The 25,366-nt window shown below is 44.0% G+C and overlaps 1 protein-coding gene across 1 annotated transcript in view; it reads right to left on the minus strand.

Annotated features, from left to right (window-relative positions):
- The window catches only part of LOC116990692 (TNF receptor-associated factor 1-like), a 64,311-nt gene that overhangs the window by 26,465 nt on the left and 12,480 nt on the right, over positions 1–25,366 (minus strand). Inside the window, exon 2 of the mRNA XM_033048614.1 lies at positions 1,299–1,535. Within this exon, the coding sequence (XP_032904505.1) occupies positions 1,299–1,507 (209 nt within the window). The 5' untranslated portion in view covers positions 1,508–1,535. The remainder of the gene's footprint in view (positions 1–1,298; positions 1,536–25,366) is intronic.

The following is a 25,366-nucleotide window of genomic DNA, read 5'->3' on the forward strand; positions in this document are numbered from 1 at the left end:
TAACTCAGCATCTCTGGCGAGAAGGAATGGGTGACGTTTCGGGTTAGTTTTCTTCATCATAAGTATTGTTTTACATCTCTCCACATCACCGTCTATATCTCTTTCCCTTTCCCTTGACTGTCTGAAGAAGGGTCTCGACCCAAAACGTCACCCATTCCTTCTCTCCAGAGATGCTGCCTGTCCCGCTGAGTTACTCAAGCATTTTGTGTCTATTTTCAATTTAAACCAGCATCTGCAGTTCTTTCCTGCATATTTACATACTGATCAGCTTTCGTGAGAAAAACGAGTTGATTCCGTGGTCATTTTGAGGTACTTTTTCCTCACAAAAGCTGATAAATACAAGTCAGAAATGACACGGTGGTCCAATGGCTTTTCTCCAGTGAAAGCCCCACTTGCTCAGTTCCAGTAAGATGTTCACGATGCTCACTCCCATGTAAATGCCCCATGATGTCATTCTCAAAGGGGCTGTCCTGGGTTTTCTCACCGGCTGCCAGCCTCCCTGGTGCTGGGGCAGCTAACGTTCCCTATTTATTATCACTTTTAAAAAAAATAATGCTATTTGCAAATAAATTAAATCAATATTGTAAAAGTGTCACAGTCTGTGGAGTCATGCAGATCAGGCTGCAAACCATCAGCGTGGCTGACAAAAGCAGCATGTTTATATTTATAATGCTCTGCAAGATAGCCACGCAAAACATTTTACAGATAGGATGAGGGATAGCTACATGTGGAATGCATCAAATGTGTTAAGTTGTATGTTTCATTTTAAAATGTTGACAATCTTTTAATCCTTCCTAGCCTGTCAACTTACAAGGTAACTAATAGAAACATTCAGCATAGATATAGACCCTTCGGCCTAACTCGTCCATGTTGACCACGATACAAGCCCCATCTGCCCATGTTGTGCCCATATTGCTCGGAACCTTTCCTATCCAGGTACCCGTCCAAGTGTCTTTTAAATGTTGATATAGTGCCTGCCTCAAATTCCTCCTCTGGCAGTTCCTTCCATATACCCACCACCCTCTGAGTGAAAAAGTTGCCCCTCAGGCTCCTATTAAATCTTGCTCCAATCACTGTAACCCTATGTCCTCTGGTTTTTGATTCCCTACCCTGGGTAAAAGACAGTAATATCGTACCGATGTTTAATTAATTTAAAAAGTGACAATGTCTTTCATCAGTATCATTTAAGCAAGTAATTGGCTAGCCGACAAAATGTTCTGAATGTTCTCGGAGCAATTATTTTTAGTCAAGTACAGAAATGACAAACTGATAGTAAATAAAAGGTAGAAGAGACTCACTTGACGATCCACTCCACACAAGCCCAGCAGTATCGATGGCCACACAACGTTTGGTATGCCTTCTTCAAGACGTTTTTACAAAAGCTGCACAGGTACTTCTCCTCCGGTACATCGTCACAGATATTTTGTGGGAAGCCAGAGGGTAACTCGTTTTCATCAGGTGAGGATTGCACCCCATTGCATATAAAGCCGTTGGATTCTTGCGCCATTAGAAACCGGTTATGCACCCAGGGTTTCCTATTAAAAAAGTAGCAAGGTTCCTGTGAGTGTTCGTCGAGCGATCACAGCAGCAAATGTCAAATGAGAGCAAGTCAAGGTTTTACTTTGCCCAAGGAGGATGAGTAAACTTCATACTTCAGCTGTGCTTTTTAAAAAAAAACCCTGCTATGACAAATCTGGAAATTTTTACTCTGTTTATACTAAATGTACACACGTACACGAACAAAATCAGCAGAGTTTCCTGTAAACGCCTATTGGTTTACACAAAGTAGATTATTTGTATTATAACAAGAAAATGAATGCGCAATGAAATGTTGGACCTCAATACTGGGGTCAATAGGACTACTAACTCACTGTGCATCCTATCGAGGTACGCCCGGATGTGAATTCATTGGTTAATGGAAGAAGAAGAATGTTTTGAAAGTAACTGGAATTTAAAGATTGGATTTAAACAGATGGACTGAAGGGAATGATGCTTGGAATTTTATATCCCATGCCAAAGTACAACAGGAGGCAAGTATAATTCCCATTCTGGTTTTGATAGTGCCTTTTGTGGAATTTTGTCCTGGATTCATTGGAATTTGTCCTGACAACATGATCCTTTGGCAACATCAATAATAATTATAATAATAATACATTTTATTTATGGGCGCCTTTCAAGAGTCTCAAGGACACCTTACAAAAATTGAGCATGTAGAGGAAAAACATGTAAGGGGAATGAAATAAATAGTAGAGACATGACTAGTACACAAAGTAAAGACAGAATTCAATACAAAACACAGTATGAGGCAATTAATGCACAGATGAAAAGGGACGGGGACGTTGGGCTAAGGATAGGCAGAGGTGAAGAGATGGGTCTTGAAGCGGGACTGGAAGATGGTGAGGGACACGGAATTGCGGATCAGTTGGGGGAGGGAGTTCCAGAGCCTGGGAGCTGCCCTGGAGAAGGCTCTGTCCCCAAAACTGCGGAGGTTGGACTTGTGGATGGAGAGGAGACCGGCTGATGTGGATCTGAGGGACCGTGAGGGTTGGTAGGGGGAGAGGAGGTCAGTGAGATATGGGGGGGCCAGATGGTGGAGGGCTTTGTAGGTGAGGACCAGGATTTTGTAGGTGATCCGGTGGGAGATGGGAAGCCAGTGAAGTTGTTTGAGGACTGGAGTGATGTGATGCCAGGATTTGGTGTGGGTGATGAGTCGGGCGGCTGCGTTCTGGACCAGTTGGAGTCTACCTCTTTAGGTTTGACCCCTGCCACTGAGAACCCACCTTTTCTTTGATCCACTATCAATCAATTAACAGCACAGCCTTACATTCTGACAATCCCTAGCTCTATTGTTGGTAATTGAAGTCAACATCATGTCAGACATGAAAATACACTGCTCTCCATAATGTTTGGGACAAAGAACAGCCATTTATTTATTTGCCTCTTATACTCCACAATTTGAGATTTGTAATAGAAAAAAATAAAAATCACATGTGGTTAAAGTGCACATTCTCAAATTTTAATAAAGGTCACTTTTATACATTTTAGTTTCACCATGTAGAAATGACAGCAGTGTTTATACATAGTCCCCCCATTTCAGGGCACCATAATGTTTGGGACACAGCAATGCCATGTAAATGAAAGTAGTCATGTTTAGTATTTTGATGCATATCCTTTGCATGCAATGACTGCTTGAAGTCTGCGATTCATGGACATCACCAGTTGCTGGGTGTCTTCTCTGGCAATGCTCTGCCAGGCCTGTATTACAGCCATCTTTAGCTTAAACTTGTTTTGGGGGCTGGTCTCCTTCAGGTTTCTCTTCAACATATACAAGTCATGCTAAATTGGGTTCAGATCAGGCGATTGACTTGGCCACTCAAGAATTTACCATTTTTTAGCTTTGAAAAACTCGTTTGTTGCTTTAGCAGTATGTTTGGGATCATTGTCTTGCTGTAGAATGAACCGCCGGCCAATAAGTTTTGAGGCATTTGTTTGAACTTGAGCAGATAGGATGTGTCTATACACTTCAGAATTCATTATGCTACTACAGGTGCACAACCTTTTATCCGAAATTCCAAATAACGAAAAGCTCCGAATAGCGGACATTTTTTCGGTCCTTGAAGAAAGGTCCTTGAAGACGTTCACCGAGGGCGGCCCACAGAGGTGACAGCGGAACCTCTGGTCGGTCCTCGAAGAAAGGGGAACTAAATCCCCATTCATAAAAGAGAAGGTGAGGGTATATTGCGCGGGAGGGTTAATAATTGACAATCTGCTGCTGCCTGCCCGCTGAGTTAAAAAGTTCCCACGTGAGTCTTGCGTGGGAACTTTTTAACTCAGCGGGCAGGCAGCAGCAGATTGTCGCTCCCTTCAGTTTCACCCCACCTACACCCCTCTGCTTCCTGGCCATGTGTGTGACCCCTTCCCTCCCCTCTCCAGCTCCCCGCCCATTGCACCGGCGCGGGGGCTTTGCACTGTCTTCACGTCGGCGATGCCAGCAGATCAGTGCCAGTCACCGGAGACGTCAGGACCAACGGGACACCGACCCCCAGGCCCACTTCAAGCACGGAGATCCCAGAGACCCACAGCCAACAGCAGCCCAGCCCCGTTCCAACTCCAGAGGAACTCGCTCCCCATAGGGACAGAAGCTGATGGTGTGCAAGGCACGTCTTGTTCTTGGGGTTGCGGATGAGGGGGCGTAGCTCAGGCTGTGACGTCTCCGGCCACCCCCCTGTACAGGAGCTGAGACTGGGAACTGTACCGCCCTTGCAGGTGAGCAGGAGAGTGGGGTTGTTTGCAGTTGCAGAGGGAGGGGGCAAGGGCGGTACAGTTCCCAGTCTCAGTTCCTGTCCAGGGGGGTGGCCAGAGACGTCAGGACCAACGGGACACCGACTGCAAGCACGGAGATCCCAGAGACTCACAGCCAGCAGCAACTCTAGCCCAGCCCCGTTCCAACCCCAGAGGAACACGGGTTGCGGATGAGGGGGTGCAGCTCGGGCTGTGGGCGAACTGCCACTTGTCGCTGTAGCGGCCCATCGGGGAGCAGGTTCCTGTTGGTCCTGACGTCTCCGGCCACCCCCCTGGACAGGAGCTGAGACTGGGAACTGTACCGCCCTTGCCCCCTCCCTCTGCAACTGCAAACAACCCCACTCTCCTGCTCACCTGCAAGGGCGGTACAGTTCCCAGTCTCAGCTCCTGTACAGGGGGGGGGGGGGGGCGGAGAAGTCAGGACCACCAGAAGCCGCTCCCCGATTGTCCGCTACGGCGACAAGTGGCAGTTCGCCCACAGCCCGAGCTGCGCCTCCTCATCGGGACACCGACCCCCAGGCCCACTGCAAGCACAGTGATCCCAGATCAGCCAACTCCAGAGGAACACGCTCCCCGTAGGGGCAGAAGCCGATGGTGTGCAAGGTACGTCTTGTTCTTGGGGTGGCGCAGCTCGGGCTGTGGGCGAACTGCCACTTGTCGCCATAGCGGCCCATTGGGGAGCGGATTCCTCTGGAGTTGGAGGGGGAGGGGGGTATTGTGCTGTTTGATCGCCCCCTGCTACCCCAGGGACAGGGAGACACAGCGGCTTTTGAGAATGGTGGGCAATCACTTCCAAAGTTCTGCCCACACAGTCAGTACACCTCTCCTACACTTGTCTCCCGCACTAAGATCATCTCGCAGAGAATGATCCCAGCCTAACCCTCCCTATTCTGCAAGAAAAAACTACATTGAAGACTCAAACTCGCGATCGAGTAACTGCCGGGATCGAGGCGCAAACTCGCGACCTTGCGGATATGAGCCGAGCACTCTACCACTGAGCCAGCCGTTAAAATCTACGCTAACAATCTTCCATTCCGAAGGCCAAAAAATTCAGAATTACGAAAAGTGTCTGGTCCCAAGGCTTTCGGATAAAAGGTTGTGCACCTGTACAATCAACAGTTGTATCCCCAATGAAGATAAGTGAGCCAGTACCTTCAGCAGCCATACATGCCCAGGCCATAACACCCCCACCACCCTGTTTCACAGATGAGATGGTATGCTTTGGAACTTGGGCAGTTTAGTTTAGTGATACAGCACGGAAACAGGCTTTTTCAACCAGCGATCCGCGCACATCAACACTATCCTATACCCACTTGGGATAATTTTTACATTTACCAAGCCAATTAACCTACATACCTGTACGTCTTTGGAGTGTGGGAGGAAACCGAAGATCTTGGAGAAAACCCACACAGGTCACGGGGAGAACATACAAACTCCGTACAGACAGCACCCATAATTAGGATCGAACTCGAGTCTCCGGTGCTGCCTTCGCTGTAAGGTAGCAACTCTACAGCTGCGCCACCATGACCACTTTTCCCTCCTCTCTACTTTGTTCCTTCTCTCCTCTATACTTTGCTCTTGCCATCACTCTGATATGTTAATCTTCATCTCATCTGTCCACAAGACCTTTTTCCAGAACTGTGGCTGCTCTTTTAAGTACTTCTTGGCAAACTGTAACCTGACCATTATATTTTGTATTTCTGTATTTCTGTTCATGAAGTCTTCTGCGGACAGTGGTCATTGACAAATCCATACGTGGAGTGTTTCTGATCTGTCAGACAGGTGTTTGGGGATTTTTCTTTATTATAGAGAGAATTCTTCTGTCATCAGCTGTGGAGGTCTTCCTTGGCCTGCTCGTCCCTGTGCGATTAGTAAGCTCACCAGTGCTCTCTTTCTTCTTAATGATGTTCCAAACAGTTGATTTTGGTAAGCCTACGGTTTGGCCGATTCTTGTTTCTCAGTCTCATAATGGCTTCTTTGACTTTCATTGACACAACTTTGGTCCTCATGTTAATAAACAGCAATAAAAGTTTCCAAAGGTGATGGAAAGACTGGAGGAAAGACTAGGTGTGAGAGCTCTCTTTTACCTGCATTTAGGAGGCAATTAACCACACCTGAGCAATTACAAACGCCTGTTAAGCCATGTGTCCCAAACATTATGATGCCCCGAAATGGGGGGGACTACACAGCTGTAATTTCTACATGGTGGAACCAAAATGTATAAAAATTCATTAATTCATCGTTGAAAACATTAGCGACGCGGTGGTGCTAGTTTCCAACGGGAACGGTGACGGACGCACCACACATCTCTGTCCTCCAGTTCCCGCAGACTTCCAACAGCTGGAAGTATAGGATTTTGGTGTGTGTGCTCTATCATCATTCCTCACAATGCTATGTACGACAGTGATCGCAACTTCTACTGAAGTGTGGATGGCCGTTGGCTCGCTAGTTCATCCGCCCTTTGACAGGTCTTGCTTTTGGTCCTGCTGGGGGTCCACACCCCCCACCTCACCTGGCAAACCAGATGGGGGAGACGGTTTAATCGCTGACCATCCGACCATGGAGCAGGTTGCACGGGATTACATGGTACCTGCGGCGGGGGGGGAAACTCCCCCCAACCCGACCATAGAAATGGCCTTTGCTAAAATCTGACAATGTGCACTTTAACCACATGTGATTTTTTCCTATTACAAATCTCAAGTTGTGGATTACAGAGGCAAATAAATAAATGATGGGTCTTTGTCCCAAACATTGTGGAGGGCACTGTACAAAGGCTATTAGCATTTAGAACAAAATTACAGAAAAATTAAGAAAAATGGCTAAATCTTGAGGCGGATAATGTTAACAAAGCAGTTAACAAAGTACTTGCAGCACAGAGCATAAAAACGGGGAAATTCTGTCTATTAAAACATTCAATTTCATGTGTATTACTTTGACCAATTCCAGGTACCACATTTTGATGAGCTGTGAAAAATGTTAAAGAAGGTATAAACAATTGACTAGAATAATTCCAGGGATGAGAGATTATATATACATGGAAAGAGGCCCTTCGGCCCATATTGCGTACACCGACCAAGATGCCCTATCTATACGAGTCTCAGCTGCCCGTTTTTGGCCCATATCTCTATAAACCTATCCTGTCCATGTACCTGTCCAAATGTCTATTGAATGTTGTTATGGCACCTGCCTCAAGGGCCTGTCCCACTTACGTGATTTTTTCGGCTACTTGCCGGAACCCGTCATAGTTGCAGCAGGTCACTGAAAATATTCTAAATGTTGAAAATCCAGCGGCGACCAGAAAAAGGTGCGACTCTTTGGGTGACTACTCACGTTCAAAAAGGGGTCACCCCGCGATGTCGTACCGTTTTCTGGTCGCCGCTGGATTTTCAACATTTAGAATAATTTCAGTGACCTGCTGCGACTATGACGGGTGCCGGCAAGTTGCCAAAAAAACTCGTGATTGGGGCAGGCTCTTCAACTACCTCCTCTGGAAGCTCATTCCATATGCTCACCACCCTATGTGTGGAAAAAGTTTCCTCAGGTTCCGATTAAATCTTTCCCCTCTCACTATAAACCTATGTCCTCTAATTCTTGATTCCCCTATTCTGGGTAAAAGACTTTGTGCATTTACTCTATCTATTCCACTCATGATCTTATACACCTCTATAAGATCACCCTCAACCTCCCTATAGTTCAGGTCCTCAAACCTTGACAACATCCTTGTAAAGCTTCTATGCACCGATTCAACATAACATCCTTCCCGTATCAGGGCGGGCCGAACTGTACACAATACTCCAACTGCAACCTCGTCATCATCTTGTACAATGATAACATAACATCCCAACCTCTATACTCAATACACAGGCTGATGAATACCAATTTACCCGAACAGCTTTGCCCTCTCCCACATTGGGCCCTCTGCATGTTGCCTGGGGAAACTTTCCAAAATCCACCCCATCTAAGCCCTATGCGAGTTCCAGTCCATATTGGGAAAGTTAAAATCCCCTACCTTATTAGTCTTGCAGCTGCCTGTAATCCCCTGGCATATTTGCTCTTCTAATTCCCGTTGACCTTTGGTGGCCTATCACCTCGGACTACTGCCGTGACATCCTCCTTTATCAACTAAGCAGCAACCCCTCCACTTTTACCTTTATCTCTCCTGTAACACCTGGACCCTGGAACATTAAGCTGTCCCTCCTTTAGCCAGTTTTCAGTAACACCTACAACGTGCCAGTCGCACGTACCTACCCACGCTCCGAGTTCATCCGCCATACTCGTCAGGCATCTTGCATTAAAATAAAGGCAATTCTATCCAAAAGTCCTCCCTCTCTCCCTGCCATGTTCCTGCCTATTCTGTCATCACCATCCATACCGACTTCTAGCGTCTCGCCTGCTTCAGTCCTGCAATGGATCTCAACCTCCTGCCTATTTAGTTTAAACCCACGTGTGTAGCACTAGCAAACCTGCCTACCAGGATATTGGTATCCCTGCAGTTCAGTGGTAAACCATCCCACTTGTACAGGTCACCTCCGCCCCAGAAGCCATCCCGATGGTGCAAAAATCGGAATCCCTGCCCCCTGCACCAACTCTTCAGCCACACATCCATCTGTCCTCTCTTCCTCTTCCGACTTTCACTAGTTCTTGGCGCAGGGAGTAATCCGGAGATCACTACCCTGCTTTTTCACCTTTTGCCTAATTCCCAATAATAATTTTGCAGGAACTCATTCCTTTTCCTACCCATGTCATTTGTGCCAATGTGAGAATGTCATGCAGCTGCTCCGAGACACCATGGACCTTGGCACCAGGGAGGCAACACAGCATCTTGGAGCCTTGTTTGCTGTCTGTGCCCCTAACGAGAGATTTGACAGTGGTAGTTAAAATCAACAAAGGTTTAGGTACAGCATATAAAGTAAAACCATGTCCAGTGGCTGTAGAATTCACCACAGATTAATTTTAGCTGTGAGACTTTCCTGTGTGGCCTAGTGAGTGACTGTATAAATATACACGGTCAAAGAGTGATGTGGCACACATTTAAAGTGACCAGCATCACCCATTCCAGTGAGGATTTTTTTCCAAGGAAAAATATTAAAAATAAAAACACACAATCTAGATTTACAATAATCTGTTTCTGAAGACAGACACAAAATGCTGGTGTAACTCAGCGGGACAGGCAACATCTCTGGAGAAAATGGATAGGTGACGTTTCGGGTTGTGACGCTTCTTCAGACGGAAGAGAGTTCGATTTAGCTCTTAGGGCTAAGAGAATCAAGGGATATGGGGAAAAATCTGGAACGGGGTATGGATTTTGGATAATCAACCATGATCATATTGAATGGCAGTGCTGGCTCGAAGGGCCGAATGGCCTACTCCGGCACCTATGTTTCCATGTTTCTAACAGCACCTCATATTCCACCTGGGTTGTTTACAATCTAATGGTATGACCATTGAATGATCAAATTTTAGATAACTAACCTACAAACTACCCTTCCTTCTGCCCCACCTGGTTGCACTAATTTCTCCCCTACCCCCTCAACCTCCACCTATATTGCCTCCTCTTGCTTCAGAACTCACACCTCTGCTATTCTTATCTCATACCTATTGTCTTTTCATCTCTGGCCATTATCCACCATCTGCTTATCAAATCTCCCCCTCACCTTATCCACCTATCATTTGCCGTGCTTTGTCCTGCCTTCCCAGCTTTCTCTCTCCCACGCCCCTCTTCCCTCCCCAACCACATAGTCTAACCACAAGTGGATAGAGTGGGAAAGAAGGCATGCCCAAAGGAAACAGAGTTAGGCTAATCGGCCCATCGGATCTGCTCTGCCATTCAATCATGGCTAATTTATCTAAACCCCATTCCCCTGCCTTCTCCCTGTAACACCTTTACCAATCAAGAACATAGCAATTACTACTTTATAAGTACTTTATAAATAACCCAAAGCCGGTCCCCACGGCTGTTGGTAGCAATGAATTCCACAGATTCAACACCCTCTGACTAAAGAAAATCCTCCTCATCCACTTTCTAAAGATCCTTTTATTCTGAGGCTATGCCCTCGGGTCCTAGACTCTCCCACTAGTGAAAACATCCACTCTGTCCAAGCCTCTATCCAGGTATGTGGCATGCTTGCTTTCATAGGACAGGGCATTGAGTATAAGAGTCAGGAAATCATGATGCAGATTTATAGGATTGTGGCTGCATTTGGAGTATTACGCGCAGTTCTGGTCGCCCCATTACAGGAAGGATGTAGAGGCTTTGGAAAGGGTGCAGGGGAGGTTTATTAGAATGATGCCTGGATTAGGGGATTTTTGCTACAGGGAGATGTTGCATAGACTTGAACTGTTTTCTCTGGAACGTCAGAGGTTGCGAGGTGATCTGATAGAATAATTATTTGAGGCACAGTGAGGATCGACAGTTGGAATCTTTTTCCCAGGATGGAGATATCAAATACAAGAAGGCATAGCTTTCAGGCAAGAAGGGCAAACTTTAAAAGGAGATATGCAGGGCAAGTTTTTTTTTTACACACCGAGGGTGTTGAATGTCTGGATCAATGTGTCGGGGTTGGTGGTTGAGATACTATATTGGCACTTGACTTTTGGATGGGCACATGGATATGGATTATGTGCAGGCAGATGATAGTTGGTCTTGGCATCATGTTCAGCACAGACATTGTGGGCCGAATGGCCTGTTCTTGTACTGTTCTATGTATGTCAACCACAGATTGCATATTACAATGGCAAGATTGTGTGCAAAGACTAGAAATTAACAGAGGAACCAGCAGAGAGGTAAGGGCAGGGCACAATTCTTAATTTTATTGCCAAAAATTGTGTGATTTAAAACCAAGAAGATCTGAAGTGTTGTTGTTATATCACTTAGCAACAGAATACATCAAAATGTAGGGTGAGAATTCCAGATTTATTAATATCCCACACATGATGACTTTTTAAAGATTATTTAAGGTCTCTGAATGCATAATCAAGCTGTCCACAGTGCCACTTACTTGAGGTAACACATTAATATCTGAATTTTACATCGATTCTAAAGGGGGAACAAGCAGCAAATGCACAGTATGGGTAGAAATACTGAAATTAAAGTGGAGCGCCGTTTTACTATGAACACAAAATCTGGAAACTTAAAGAAAATTTGCTCAGAACAATATTGCCGTATCTACGTCATAATTTCAACAATATCCCTCCTTCCCCCATCCCCCCCCCCCCCACACACACCTCACTTAATAATAATTTCAAAGAAATAACAAACTCAATTATCAAATTAGAATGAAAGACATTAGCAGTTTCATTCTGTTAAGACAGTTTGGAATTTTAGAAAAACAAAGGCAGAACAGTACAGAGCACTTAATGCTAGTCCCAGCTAAAGGAAGTAAGACAGTCTCTGGTAATTAAAAAGACCTTTATTGTTTGAGATGCCACTCAAAATATGTACAAGATAATACAATGAAGTTCTGTGACACCTTGAACATTATTTAATCTTTCCACGTGCAGGAAGGAACTGCAGATGCTGCTTTACGCCGAGGAGAGACACAAAATGCCGGAGTAACTCAGGCAGCATCGCTGGAGAGAAGGAATGGGTGAGACTAAAGAAGGGTCTCGACCCGAAACGTCACCCATTCCTTCTCTCCACAGACGCTGCCTGTCCTGCTGAGTTACTCCAGCATTTTGTGTCTACCTTTAATCTTTAGATGTTTGCTGGGCAAATAACTGCACTAACACACAATGCAAAGTTTGTGTCACTTCAATCTCCCTTTTCCAGACGTTTATACAACATCAACATTCAGTAGAATGTCGACCTGCCTGCAAGAGCAATCAGTCAAATCTCAAGATATTTACTTGTGGGGCTATGACTCGAAATTAGTTCATATCCACACCATTAAATTGCCTTTAAATGTGCTTGGATAGAATGATGCCTGATGTTCTGTGACAGCTCATGGAACACATTGAATGGCCCATGGCCAAGTGTTACACAGGGTACCCCAAAGCAAAGTCAGAATTTCTGTCTAGACTGAGGTTGATGGATAATTGCCAGAAAAAATTACCGTGTAGACTTCTAATTAAAGTAATTAACTCCAAGATTCAACAAGTTCTGAAACAAAAAAACATCTGTCTATTCCATCCATCAAATCACAGCGACAGGAGAATTTTAGCTCAGATACTAGTTGGTCTGTTAGTAATAGTACACTGCTGAAATGGGGCATCAGTTGAAGAAAAAAATAAGTTGATATCTAACTTGCTTTCAGAACTTCTATGGAGTTTGAACTGTAGTTAATTAAAATAGTCAAGTCTTTCCTAAAACTAAAATAATCATAATCATATTTTATTAGCCAAGTGTTTAAGAAAGAACTGCAGATGCTGGAAAAATCAAAGATAGACAAAAATGCTGGAGAAACTCACCCGCTGAATTTCTCCAGCATTTCTGTCCACCATTTATTAGCCAAGTATGTTTTGCAACATACGAGGAATTTAATTTGCCATACAGTCATACCAATAAAAAGCAACAAAACACACAAAATACATTTTAACATGAACATCCACCACAGTGACTCCTCCACATTCCTCACCGTGATGGAAGGTGAAAAAAAGTTAAATCTCTTCCCTTCTTTGTCGGGCCTCGAGCCTTCTGTTGACAGGACGATCTTGGCTCCCGTAGCCGATGGCGTTTGGGCCCTCGCGTCGGGCCGATCAAGCTCCCGAGCGAGGCCACCAGCTCCATGATGTTAGACCGCAGAGCGTCCGGAGATACGATCCGGAAAACAATCGCATCTCCGTCAAGGTAAGAGATTGAAAAAAAGTTTCCCTCAACCCCCCACCCCCACCCCCACATAAAACAAACCAGAGAACATTAACACAAACTTTTAAAACACACTAAAAATAACAAAAAAAAGACAGACAGACTGTTGGCGAGGCTGCCATCGTGGCGCCACCTGGTGGAATATAATTATCTGTCTAATTCAACATAATGGTAATCTCCTCATAATTGTACGTATAATGGGGAGGATTACAATGACAAAGGATACTAATAAATGTGGAAAGAACGGCAGATACTGGATTAAACAAAGATAGACTTAAAATGTTGGAGTCACTCATTTGCAGGCAGCATCTCTGGAGAGAAGGAATTGGTTTTGGGTTGCCTCTTAAGAAGGGTCTCGACCCGAATAATAAATGAATGCTCCATATTACTTCAGTAAAGAACAGACGCTCCAACCTACTCTCAATTTTACTGTCTCTGCTTTGCTGCATCTGCTCCAAAAAGGAGGTTTTCCACTCTCGGACATCCGAGATTACCTCGTTCTTTAGTAAATATCGTTTTCCCCTGCTGTCGTAGATGGATCCCTCACCTGCGTCTCCTCTGTGTCCCGTAGTTCCGCTCTTATTTCACCTCCCCTGCCCCCCCCCCCCCGAAATAATAATGATAGCGTTCCCCTGGTCCTACACCACAAGCCTTCGCTTCCGCCGCCTTCAATGTGATCCCACCACCAGTCACATCTTCACATCACCACCCATTCCCACAGAGACTATTCCCTCCTCAACTCATCCCTTCACACCCAAACCAACTCTTTCCCAAGTACTTTCCCCTGCAACCACAGGAAATGCCTCTTTCCTCCTGCCTCACCTCCATCCACTCCTCCCACTTTATCTAACTTTATCCTCTAACTTTATCTGCTGCATCTGGTGTGCCCAATGTGGCCTCCTGTACATCGCCGAGACCCATTGTAGACTTGGTGACCATCTCACGAAACACTTGCACTTGGCCTGCCGAGACATACTGGATCTCCCGGGTGCCAAACCTTTTAACTCTTATTCTCACACCAACTTTTCTGTCCTGGGCCTCCTCCATTGCCAGAATTAAGTCGCACACAAACTGGAGGACCAACACCTCATATTCCGCTTGGGTAGCTTACACCCCCAACAATATTAATATTGAATTCTCTTCTCTTCTTCCCGTCACCTTCTAACCGGTATTCCTTGCTCTGGCTTTATGGTTTTTCTCTCATCTCCCCCTTTTTAATCTTTTCACCTCTGGCCTTTATTCACCCATCTGCCCCACCTCACCTGCATCCATTGCTACTTGCCTAGGTCCCAACCTCACATCTCTTTCAGCTTTCTCCCCCCTCTTACAATGTCTGAAAGGTCCCAACCCAAAACATTGTCTATCCATGTTCTCCAGAGATGCTGCCAGACCTGCTGAGTTACTCCAGCACTTTGTCTTTATTTGCTTCTCAAGCATCAGATTTACAGAAGTACTAGTCTGGGATTTGCTTTGAGGTGTGGACAAACAGAATCAACAGCATTGCCAGGAAGATTTGCGCCTCTAGCCATTTTAGTTTAGGGTGGAAAATAATGCATCCCTGAGGCCACTCTAGAATTTCAGAGTTCTACAGGATTTAGCCATACAGAGAAGTGATCTGAACGGTGAGATCCAGCAGGCCTTGATGGACCGAGTGCAAGTGTTCCTCACTGATGAAAAGAAGATCATATTGGGAACCAGATGCAGCAGATTCTGAGCTTGATGTTCCCTTTATTATCTATATTACTAAAACCCTTTGTTTGTGCTGGCAATGTGTCACTCTGCTCTGCTTTTTCCTGTCTTCTTCCAATCGCTATGCCACAGCCTTTCCATTTTCACATACTCTACTCACATTTTCCCCGTCGAAGCAATAAACATATTCCCGTCGCATTCCGACCTATATTTCCGAAGTTATTCATGATATAAAGTTTAAAAAAAAGCCAAAACCGCTTTCTCAGAGAGCGTCCAGTGATGATGCATCACACAATGGGCTCTCAAGATGTCCAGGCCCTGGCACTGGCTCTGCGACCATGGGTAGGCCCTGGGGCAGGGGATGGGAGTGAGGGGAGGAGGATGATGGGGTCCCAACCCCCCTCCTTGCCCCTCTCCCTCTCTACCCCCCTCCCCTCCCTCTCTACCCCCCCCCCCCCCCCATCTCTCTTGGGACCTATAGAGAGTGGTAGAATATTGCGTTTGGGGACCAACCCCCTGCGACCACGAGCCCCCCCCCCCCCCGCGACCACGAGCCCCCCCCCTCCCATCTCTCTTGGGACCTATAGGGAGTGGTAGAATATTGCGTTTGGGGACCAACCCTCCCCTGCGACCACGATAAATGGATAATATGCTCATCATTTGTACATCGTAAAAACATGGCAATTTTTCTTCAAATGAAATTCACATCCAAATTTTACCAATGTACTAATTTAAACTTAAATTCATATAATGAGTTAATGTCTTCCCCACAAATATTCCATTGTTGATAATATTTCCAGGAATCATACCAAAGTCGCCACATCACAGTCTATATCTCTCGTTTCCCTTATCTCTAGCCAGCCTGAAGAAGGATCTCAACCCAAAACGTCACCCATTCCTTCGCTCCAGAGAAGAAATGGGTGACCCACATCAATTCTCCTCAGGATCCTTCCACTTACTATATAGGTCCTTTTAATTTAGATATATTTACTATATACTTTCCCTCACATTTGATCTCCCACACCTCACACTTTAAACAATTAAACTCCATCTGCCATTTCTCTGCCTATATCTCAAACTGATCTATATCCTGGCACATCTTTCTTCAACGTTCTTCACTATCCATAACTCCACCAATGTCTGCATCATCTGCAAACACTATCCACCCACCCACATTTTTGTCTAAGTAGTTTATATACCGCGCAACACCACTAGTCACAGACCTCCAGTCAGAGAAACACCCCTCCACCACTACAGTTCACCCTCTATGACCAAGTCAACACTCAAACTCCTTAAATTCGGTTCTATTACTGCATTTGAATCAAGCACAGATAGACAAATCCTTGCACATTGAAACTTGCACCATAGTGGATAGATTATTCATAGACCATTCAATGCTAGATATTGTTCAATTGGAGACACATAAAATTGACCCTTTTTCAGATTCATTGGAGTAGGGGGGAGAAAAGTGGAAAAAAAGATGCGGGTGAGACCGCGCCTGGCAAGTGATAGGTGGATACAGGCGAGAGGGGTGGTGGAGGAACAACATCTCGTATTCCGTTTGGGTAGCTTACAAACCCAACGGCATGAACATGGAATTCTCCAATATCAAATAATAACACCCCTCACCTCAGTGCTCACACATTTCTACAACCAGCTCCCCCCGTCCCCCTGTCACCCTGTTCCTTTCCCCTCCTTAGTACACTCATCTTCCACACCCGAGTCCCTATCTAAATTGGCAAATCCATTCAACAACATTGAGGTTAAGAAGTTGATGCTTACAGGAATCTGGGTGTGATGGTATACATAACAGTTAATATTGAGATATTGAGTTAATATTCTTCAGTGTGAAGAAGGGTCTTGACCCAAAACGTCACCTATTCTTTCTCTCCAGAAGCTTGTATGTTAGGGGGTGAAAGAATATCCTGGGTAGATAGGAACACTGAGCTCAGGTGACAATTGAATCAGCAATGATCATATTAAATGTCGGAGCAAGCTTGCGAGATTGAGTGGCAAGATCCTGCCCTTAACCTGCTGTTTGTATTCAATAGAATTGATTCCTCAGACAAAGGTGTGGCCTAAGACCAAACTACTTGGATTGCCTCATGCCGACTGAAGTTTTGGAAGAGATTTCATTAAAACATGCAACAAAAAAAAGAGGAATGACAGAATAGATACTGAAAATTATTTTGAATGGGTAGCAAGGCCATAACTGAGGTCGGCATCATTTTAAGATGATTCAGATTTTACGGTTGGAGGTTTGGAGGGATGTGGGCAACGATAGGGTATCTTGGCTGGCAAGGACACGTTGAGCCGAGGTGCCTCTCTGTGCTGTATGATTCTATTAGGAGAAACTTAAATAGACAGTCAATTTTTGAAATTCCTTAGGGAGGAGAATAGTCAAATGAACTGACATTCAAGGGAACATAATGCCGGCTTGAATGCGGACTGGAAGGTGATCATCTATTAAATACCAGATTTTAATTGAATATCTCAAGGATGGTTGTGGTTTGAGCAGGTTACTGTACAACAGTGAAGCATGGGCGACTTACCTACATCAAGATTGGAAATTGAATAATTTTCATCCCCGCCATCTTTGACGCATTCTGGGGGTTTCTTCGCAGGCCAAAATGAACAATGAATCTGTCCTCTCCCTGACCAATATGCCGAGCATCCCTGCGCCCTTCAAACAGAACCATCTCAGCTGGCTTGGACGTGTGCACAGGATGGAAAATGTACACATCCCCAAAGATGTGCTACACAGGGAGGTCGCCAAAGCAAGAAGGCCAAGAGGGAGGCCAAAGCTTCTCAATAAGGATAAGGTTAAAAGACGTGACACATTTTTAACATTGGCACTGACAGCTGGGAAGCAGTTGCTGAGGACCGGGGGTGGTGGAGAAAGGACCTCCAGGCAGGTATGAAACACCACAACATATGGTTGAGGACCCTGGAGGCATAACAACACACTCCTCCATCCAATGGCCAGAGACAACTTCACCTGAGAGGCTCTGCCTGTCAAGGATAGAGGTCTGGTCAGCCACAGCAGGACATGCAACTACAGATGAAACATTCCCCACTCCATGCAGGACAACGTCAAAGCCGCACCATCATCTCTCACAGATGGACGGATGCTAACCAACTGTGATTTACTCTGGTTTATCCTCCTACTACTCATTTCATATTTCATAAGATCATAAGTGATATGAGAAGTATTAGACCATTCGGCCTATCAAGTCTACTCCGCCGTTCAATCATGGCTGATCTATCTCATTCCCATTCTAACCCCATTCTCCTACCTTCTCCCCATAACCTCTGGCACCCGTACTAATCAAGAATCTATCTCTGCCTTAAATATATCCACTGACTTTGTCTCCACAGCCTTCTGTGGCAAAGAAAATTATTTAAATATTACTACTAGTACTATTCTGGATTCTATCACTACTACTCATTTTATATTTCAATACAAAAATGTAATTAGTCACATTAAAATGCACCACATAATGTGGTAAATGTTTTGGCACAACGGCAAAATAGGAATTTTCAATGATGAAGGGGGTGCAAGAACTGAGTGAGCCGTGTGTGTCTTTACACAAATGGTGGGACAGATTGAGAAAAGGATTGAACCCCCATGAAACTCCGGTTCCACAGTAACTGCAGCCAATTCCCGTCAACACAACTGGGAAGATGTGAAGGCCATTGAAGGGATGTAGGAAAGATTTAGCAGAATGGCAAGAGGGACTTTAGTTGTGTGGATGGACTGAAAAACTCAGATTATTTCCCTTAGCAAAAACCAACACAACATGGAGTGACTCAGCAGATCAGGCAGCATCTCTGGGTGCTTTCATTACAACAGCGAAGGGCACAAGTTCATCATTACCAGGACTTCAAAATGGAAAATGCATAAAGGGAAGTTATTTACATTTTTACGATTTGGAATTCCCTGAAAGGTCAGAAGTGGATTCCATGCAAATGCTGACGCTACAATGCTGAGAACTATATTCTGCACTCTTATCTTCCCCTTTGCTCTGCCTATTGTACTCGAGTTTGGCACAAAATACTGGAGCAACTCAGCAGGCCAGGCAGCATCTCTGGAGAAAAGGAACAGGAGATGTTTCGGGTCGAAACCCGATATCACTTATTCCTTTCCTCGCCTGACCCGCTGAGTTACTCCGGCTTTTTGTGTCAAAAGCCAGCATTTGCAGTTTTCATTCCTGCACACTTGAGTTTGCCTTGCCTCTGTATGGTATATCTGATCTATTTGCATAGCATGCAAAACAAAGCTTATCACTGTGGTATACGTGACAATAATAAACCTAAACCTTCAAATGTTGCGTTCAACAGAGAATTTGGTAGATACTTGAGGGGGAAAAAAGAAGGGCTACAGGTAACCATTAGAACAGACTAGGCTGCTCTTGCAGTGTGTTAAGATGAGCTTCATGAACTCAATTACCTCCTTCGATGTTGTAATAATTGGCACAAAATCAGCAACATTGACCATAGACTAGTATTAAAAAATAAAATGGTTCATTGCACCACATGAAGAGACTGGAGCTCTGTGACAACACATGGGCGTAGGTAGAACAGCAATGTTTAGCCAGTGACTGAGAATGACTGGTGATCATCAATTCGTAGCACCTCATTTACCTGAGGAGAGGTGGCGGAGAAAATGATAGCCCGGGAAGCAAAGAAAACATACTTTTGAACTGCAACATTTTTCAATTATATGACCTTGGCATTCACACCTCATTCATTTTCCACTGCCAAAGCAAAGCTGGAGTTGCTACAATCATTCTTCCATGATTAAGTCAAAATAAAGTTAGAATAAATGCCATGAAAGTCAGCCAAAATGGAAACAATGGCATTTATCAAAATATCTTCACATAGGAAAATCTGAACAAAAAAAGCACATTCAGATCCAGCGCAATAATGTTGGCCTTTCACAAAATTAGTTTTCCAAAGCACAAGAAATGTCATTTGATCAGCAACTTTAACACAGAAAAACATTCACAGCCTCATGAACTCAATCACCTCCCTCCATGTGGTAACAATCAGCACAGGACAGGCAAAATTGACAAAAGACTAGTATTAAAAATGAAATAGATTATGCTGCATTCAGAAGAGACTGAAGACTACCTCAACTCACACGCATTGGAAGAATAGCACAGAGAATAATGTGGTGTCAATGGCCCAGTCAGGTGGAGATGGACGAGAGCATCAAGCTGCAAGGCACCAACAACTTATCTAAGGTAGACAAAAATGCTGGAGAAACTCAGCGGGTGCAGCAGCATCTATGGAGCGAAGGAAATAGGCAACCCTTCGGTTTCGTCCCGAAACGTTGCCTATTTCCTTCGCTCCATAGATGCTGCTGCACCCGCTGAGTTTCTCCAGCATTTTTGTCTACCTTCGATTTTCCAGCATCTGCAGTTCCTTCTTCAACAACAGCTTATCTAGTTTACTCTAGTATAGCCACATGTACTGAGGTACCGTGTAAAACTTTTTATTGTGTGCTATCCAGTCAGTGAAAAGACTCTATATGTTTACAATCAAGCCGTCCACAGAGTACAGAAACAGGATGAAGGGAATAACGTTTTGTGCAAGGTAAAGTCCAGTAATGTCCGGTTTAAAGATAGTCCAAAGGTCTCCAATGTGGAAGATGGTAGGTCGGCACCGCTCTCTAGTTGGTCAAAGGATGGTTTAGTTGCCAAATAACAGCTGGGAAGAAACTGTCCCTGAATGTGGAGGTGTGCGGTTTCACGCTTTTGTACCTCTTCTCTGATGGGAGAAGGGAGCAGAGGGAGAGACACGTCCTTGAATATGCTGGTGGCCTTGCCAAGGCGGTATCAATGGAATCAATGGGAGGTTTGTTTACGAGATAATCTAGGCTACGTCAACAACTCTGTCCAATTTCCCAAACCATGCTGTACTGGATCCCGATAAAATGCTTTCTACGGTGCATCTGTAGAAGTTAGTGAGAGTTGCTGGGGGCATGCTGAACTTTCTAAGCTTTCTGAGTTGGTGTGCTTTCTTTGTCTGGACCAACCATAATGAAGCTATGGCTCCCAAAGCACAGCAATGCATCTAGTTCCTCAGAAGACGAAGAAATCTTGGCATGTGTCCAATGACTCTTGCCAACTGCTCCATCGCAGCTTGGTTTGGCAACAGCCCTGTCCAAGACCACAAGAAATTGCAGAGCGTTGTGGATGTAGCTCAGTCCATTACTCAAGCAAGTTTCCCTGCGTATACAGCCCCGTCATTCCATTTTATCGCCTCTCCCATCGGCTGAAGACACCAAAGCATGAAAGCACATATCATCAGATTCTGGAATAATCTCGATCGAGCGGTCTCAGTGGAGCGGCCGACTGAGCTCACGGCTGGGGCCTGGGTTGGCACCTTGAAGGTCTCAGGAGAGGACCCGGTAGCGTTGTGGAGAGGTCGGCGCGGCAGGCAAGACGGACATGTGAAGTAAGGACATCGCTGCCGAGGAAGGAACGAAGGAGGACCCGACATGGGGGGGGACCACCGTGAAGGAGGGGGGAGGGGAAGAACAAAGGGAGAACTGGCGCGGGGGGGGGGGGGGGGGGGGGGGGGGGGGAAAGCAAAGAATTTCACTGTGACTTGTCACATGTGACAATAAAGTTTTCAGTCATTCATTCAATGGGTTGTTTCTGTCCTGCATATTCTCGTCCATTTGTTTACTTTGACTGCAGCAGATTATTCGTTTAGTTTGGAGATACAGCGTGGAAACAGGCCCTTCGGCCCACCAAGTCCGCACCGTGCAGCGATCCCCACACATTAACACCCGAAGGACAATTTACAACGTTTCGGGCCGAAGAAACGTTCCGAAAGAAGGGTTTTGACCCGATACGTTGCCTATTTCCTTCGCTCCATAGATGCTGCTGCACCCGCTGAGTTTCTCCAGCATTTTTGTGTACCTACAGTATATAGATACATGATAAGGGAATAACATTCAGTGCAAGGTAAAGCCAGCAAAGTCTAGTCAAGGATAGTCCGAGGGTGATCAGAAGGTAGATAGTAGTTCAACACTGCTCACTGGTTGTGGTAGGACGATTCAGTTGCCTGATAATGTTACCAATGAAGCTGTGGATTGGCCCCTGGCCTATCAGCCAGTGATAGGGATCAGAGCGGCATCCAAGGGAAAGGGTGCTGTCATCAGGGCCAGAGACAAGCGGCCAGAGCGATTAGCCACTGACATGCAACTAGTATGAACTTATCTTTTCCAGATTTTCTATCATTAACTTGTTTGATGCCAGCTGTAAACGGCAAGCATGGGCCAGTTGAGCCAAATTGGCATCATGTGGGTCCCCACGCACAGAGCAGCTGTGGTGTTCAAAATCAGACGCAGCCAAGAGAATGCAGTACAAAGCAGCCAAGAGGTTCGTCTTCCACTGGCAGGCAGGAATCCTGAACGTAGTGACACTTCTGTGGAAAAGTCCTGGATGTTCCGTGCGCAAGTACCAACATTTCTCAGCAAATTCCAGCCCATTTAGAACAAGGTATAAAAATGGAGACCAAAACTGAAGTAGTATCATACAGCAAGGCAACAGGCCCTTTGGCTCAACTGGCCCATGCCGACCAAGATGCCCCATCTACACTAGTCCCACCTGCCCGTGTTTGGCCATTATCCCTCGAAACCTTTCTATGTACGTCAAAATATATTTTAAAAGTTGTTGTAGTACCAGTAGTATCAACTACCTGGTTCCATATACCCACTACCCTCTGTGTAGAAAAAGTCACCCCTCAGATTTCTATTAAATCTTACCCCTCACCTATGTTAATGGAATTCTGTTTTAAAAAACAGTTAACATAAGTTAAGGTATTTAGTCACATCAATTTAAAGTACAAATTAATTATGATCTAACATCAGCATGGTGGCTGTGTGGTTATTACAGGTCCACAGACACTGGTTCAATCGTTAGTTTGGGTGCTGACTAGGTGGTGTTTGCATGTGCTCCTTTTAAATGCCTGGGCATTCTGGTTTCCTTTCATATTCCAAAGATGGGCATGGTATGAGAATCAGGACAGTTGATGGGCTTGTGAGAGAGAGAACAAGTTAATGTAAATAAATGAGCTGACTGAATGGTTAACATGATAAATGGACTAACTCTGTCCCTATATTCCCAGCTGTTACATCTATATAACTCTTCCACATGCAATGCACAGGAATATCTAATCAATTCTGTTACCCAAACTTCTTTAAGTTTTTTCTATTTATTATAAATATTATCAATGCCTCTGGGTATTTCTATTTTATATCTCATAAACCCTAGAATTCGAATAGCTCCCAGTTTACATCCTTATCAACAGGAGTTGCTCTCTTTAATGTCCAATGAACTTATATTCTCAACACGTTCGCCTCCAGCACAGCACCGAGCATATTCCTAGTTAATGAACAGTCAGATTTCATAGAAAAATAGAAAATAGGTGCAGGAGGAGGCCATTCGGCCCTTCGAGCCAACACCGCCATTCATTGTGATCATGGCTGATCGTCCCATGTCAATAACCCGTGCCTGCCTTCTCCCTATATCCCTTGACTCCACTAGCCCCTAGAGCTCTATCTAACTCTCTTTTAAATCCATCCAGTGACTTGGCCTCCACTGCCCTCTGTGGCAGGGAATTCCATAAATTCACAACTCTCTGGGTGAAAACGTTTTTTCTCACCTCAGTCTTAAATGACCTCCCCTTTATTCTAAGACTGTGGCCCCTGGTTCTGGACTCGCCCAACATTGGGAACACTTTTCCTACATCTAGCTAGTCCAGTCCTTTTATAATTTTATATGTTTCTATAAGAACCCCCTCATCCTTCTAAACTCCAGTGAATGGAGTTTCCCTTTAAACACTCTTCACACTTAACAATATTGGATTCCTTTTTTAAAAAATATAAATATTTTTATTAGAAGCAATGTACAGTAGTATAAACCGTGTATATCATAATACATTTTGTGTACAACTTCTTGTTTTAAATTTAATAATCCAAGAGTATCAGAAGCAGAAAAGAGAAGAGAAAGTTAACTAAAGTAGTGATATTGAAAGTTCGTGAAAGAATAGATAGAAAGACCCCGCAAAGATATAAAGAGAGAAGAAAAAAAACCGAAAAAAAAAGGAAGAAAAAAAAGGAACAAAAAAAAAAAAAAAAAAAAAAAGGGAAAAGGGATATACCTGCTTCATATCTTTCCACACCCCTCACCCAGTTCTGAAACAGTTAATTTCCAGGGTTATGTTGCACCATATAAATGTAATAAGTCGATAAAAGAAGACCAAATCTTTAGGAATTGGTCTGCTTTAGCTGTTAGGACGAATCTCATATCTTCGAGGTGTAACATTTCGGACAAGCTTGAAATCCACATTTTAAGCGTTGGGGTGGGTGCGTTTGAGTATAAGTTTTTTTGCAGTTATGAAGCCATAGTTAAGGAGAGAATTTTGGAACGAAGTCAGCTCCAAGCCGGCTTCCATTGTTCCAAAAATAATCAATTCTGTGTTGGGGTCCAATTTTATTTTAAATAATTTTGTGAAGACACCAAAAATGTATTTCCAAAATTTATGGAGTTTTATGCAGGAGACAAAGGAGTGTGCTATAGTTGCGTCTTGAGATAAGCATTTATCACTGGTGGGAGAAACATTTGGAACATTTTTATTCAGTTTTGTTTTAGAGTAATATAGTCTATGTAACATTTTAAATTGAATTAAGGTATGTCTAACAAATCGAGCATTTGTGTACATATAGCAAATATTTATCCCATCTGTCTTTCGGAATTTTTATAGATAGTTCTTGTTCCCACTCTCTTCTAATTGCATCTGACAAAGGTATTTCTATATTTAGAATGATATTATACAAGTATAATATTAAATTATTTGATTCCACCTTTCTATTCATGCCTTCATCTAATGGATCGGAGGTCAGAGTTTGATATTCTTGTGTATGTTTTTTCAAGTAATCTCGAATTTGATGGTATTTAAAATACCGATTACTTTTCAGGTCGTATTTAAGTTGCAATTGTTGGAATGATAAGAGATTTCCCATTTCATACATGTCTCTAAACATTTTAATTCCTATTCTTTCCCAATGAGTAAACGTTTTATCAATAATAAATGGTTTAAACGACGGATTATTAACTATAGAAGAGAGATGCGATAGATTTCTTAATTTGAGTTAGTTTTATTTGTTTCCAAATTCGTATTGTGCTATGAATAATTGGGTTCTTCTTGGATATTGTATTATTCAGTTTTATTGGGGAGAGAAGGATCGCTCCTATGTTAAAAGGAGAACAATTCTCTCTCTCCATTACTATCCAGTCTACCTGTTGGGCAGAATTGTCCAACCAGTAAATTTTTTTATTTTTTTTATATTCACTGCCCAATAATAGTACAAAAATTGGGCAGTGCCAGTCCACCGAATTCTTTGGGTTTACACAAGTGTATTCTTTTGATTCTATGTGATTTATAATCCCAAATAAAATTTATGATGTAAGAATCGAGTGTTTAAAAAAAAATTTAGGTAAGTATATTGGTATTGATTGAAATAAATACAAAATTTGTGGGAGAAAAATCATTTTT

Source organism: Amblyraja radiata, chromosome 32 (assembly GCF_010909765.2).
Source record: "Amblyraja radiata isolate CabotCenter1 chromosome 32, sAmbRad1.1.pri, whole genome shotgun sequence".
Taxonomy (NCBI): Eukaryota; Metazoa; Chordata; class Chondrichthyes; order Rajiformes; family Rajidae; genus Amblyraja; species Amblyraja radiata.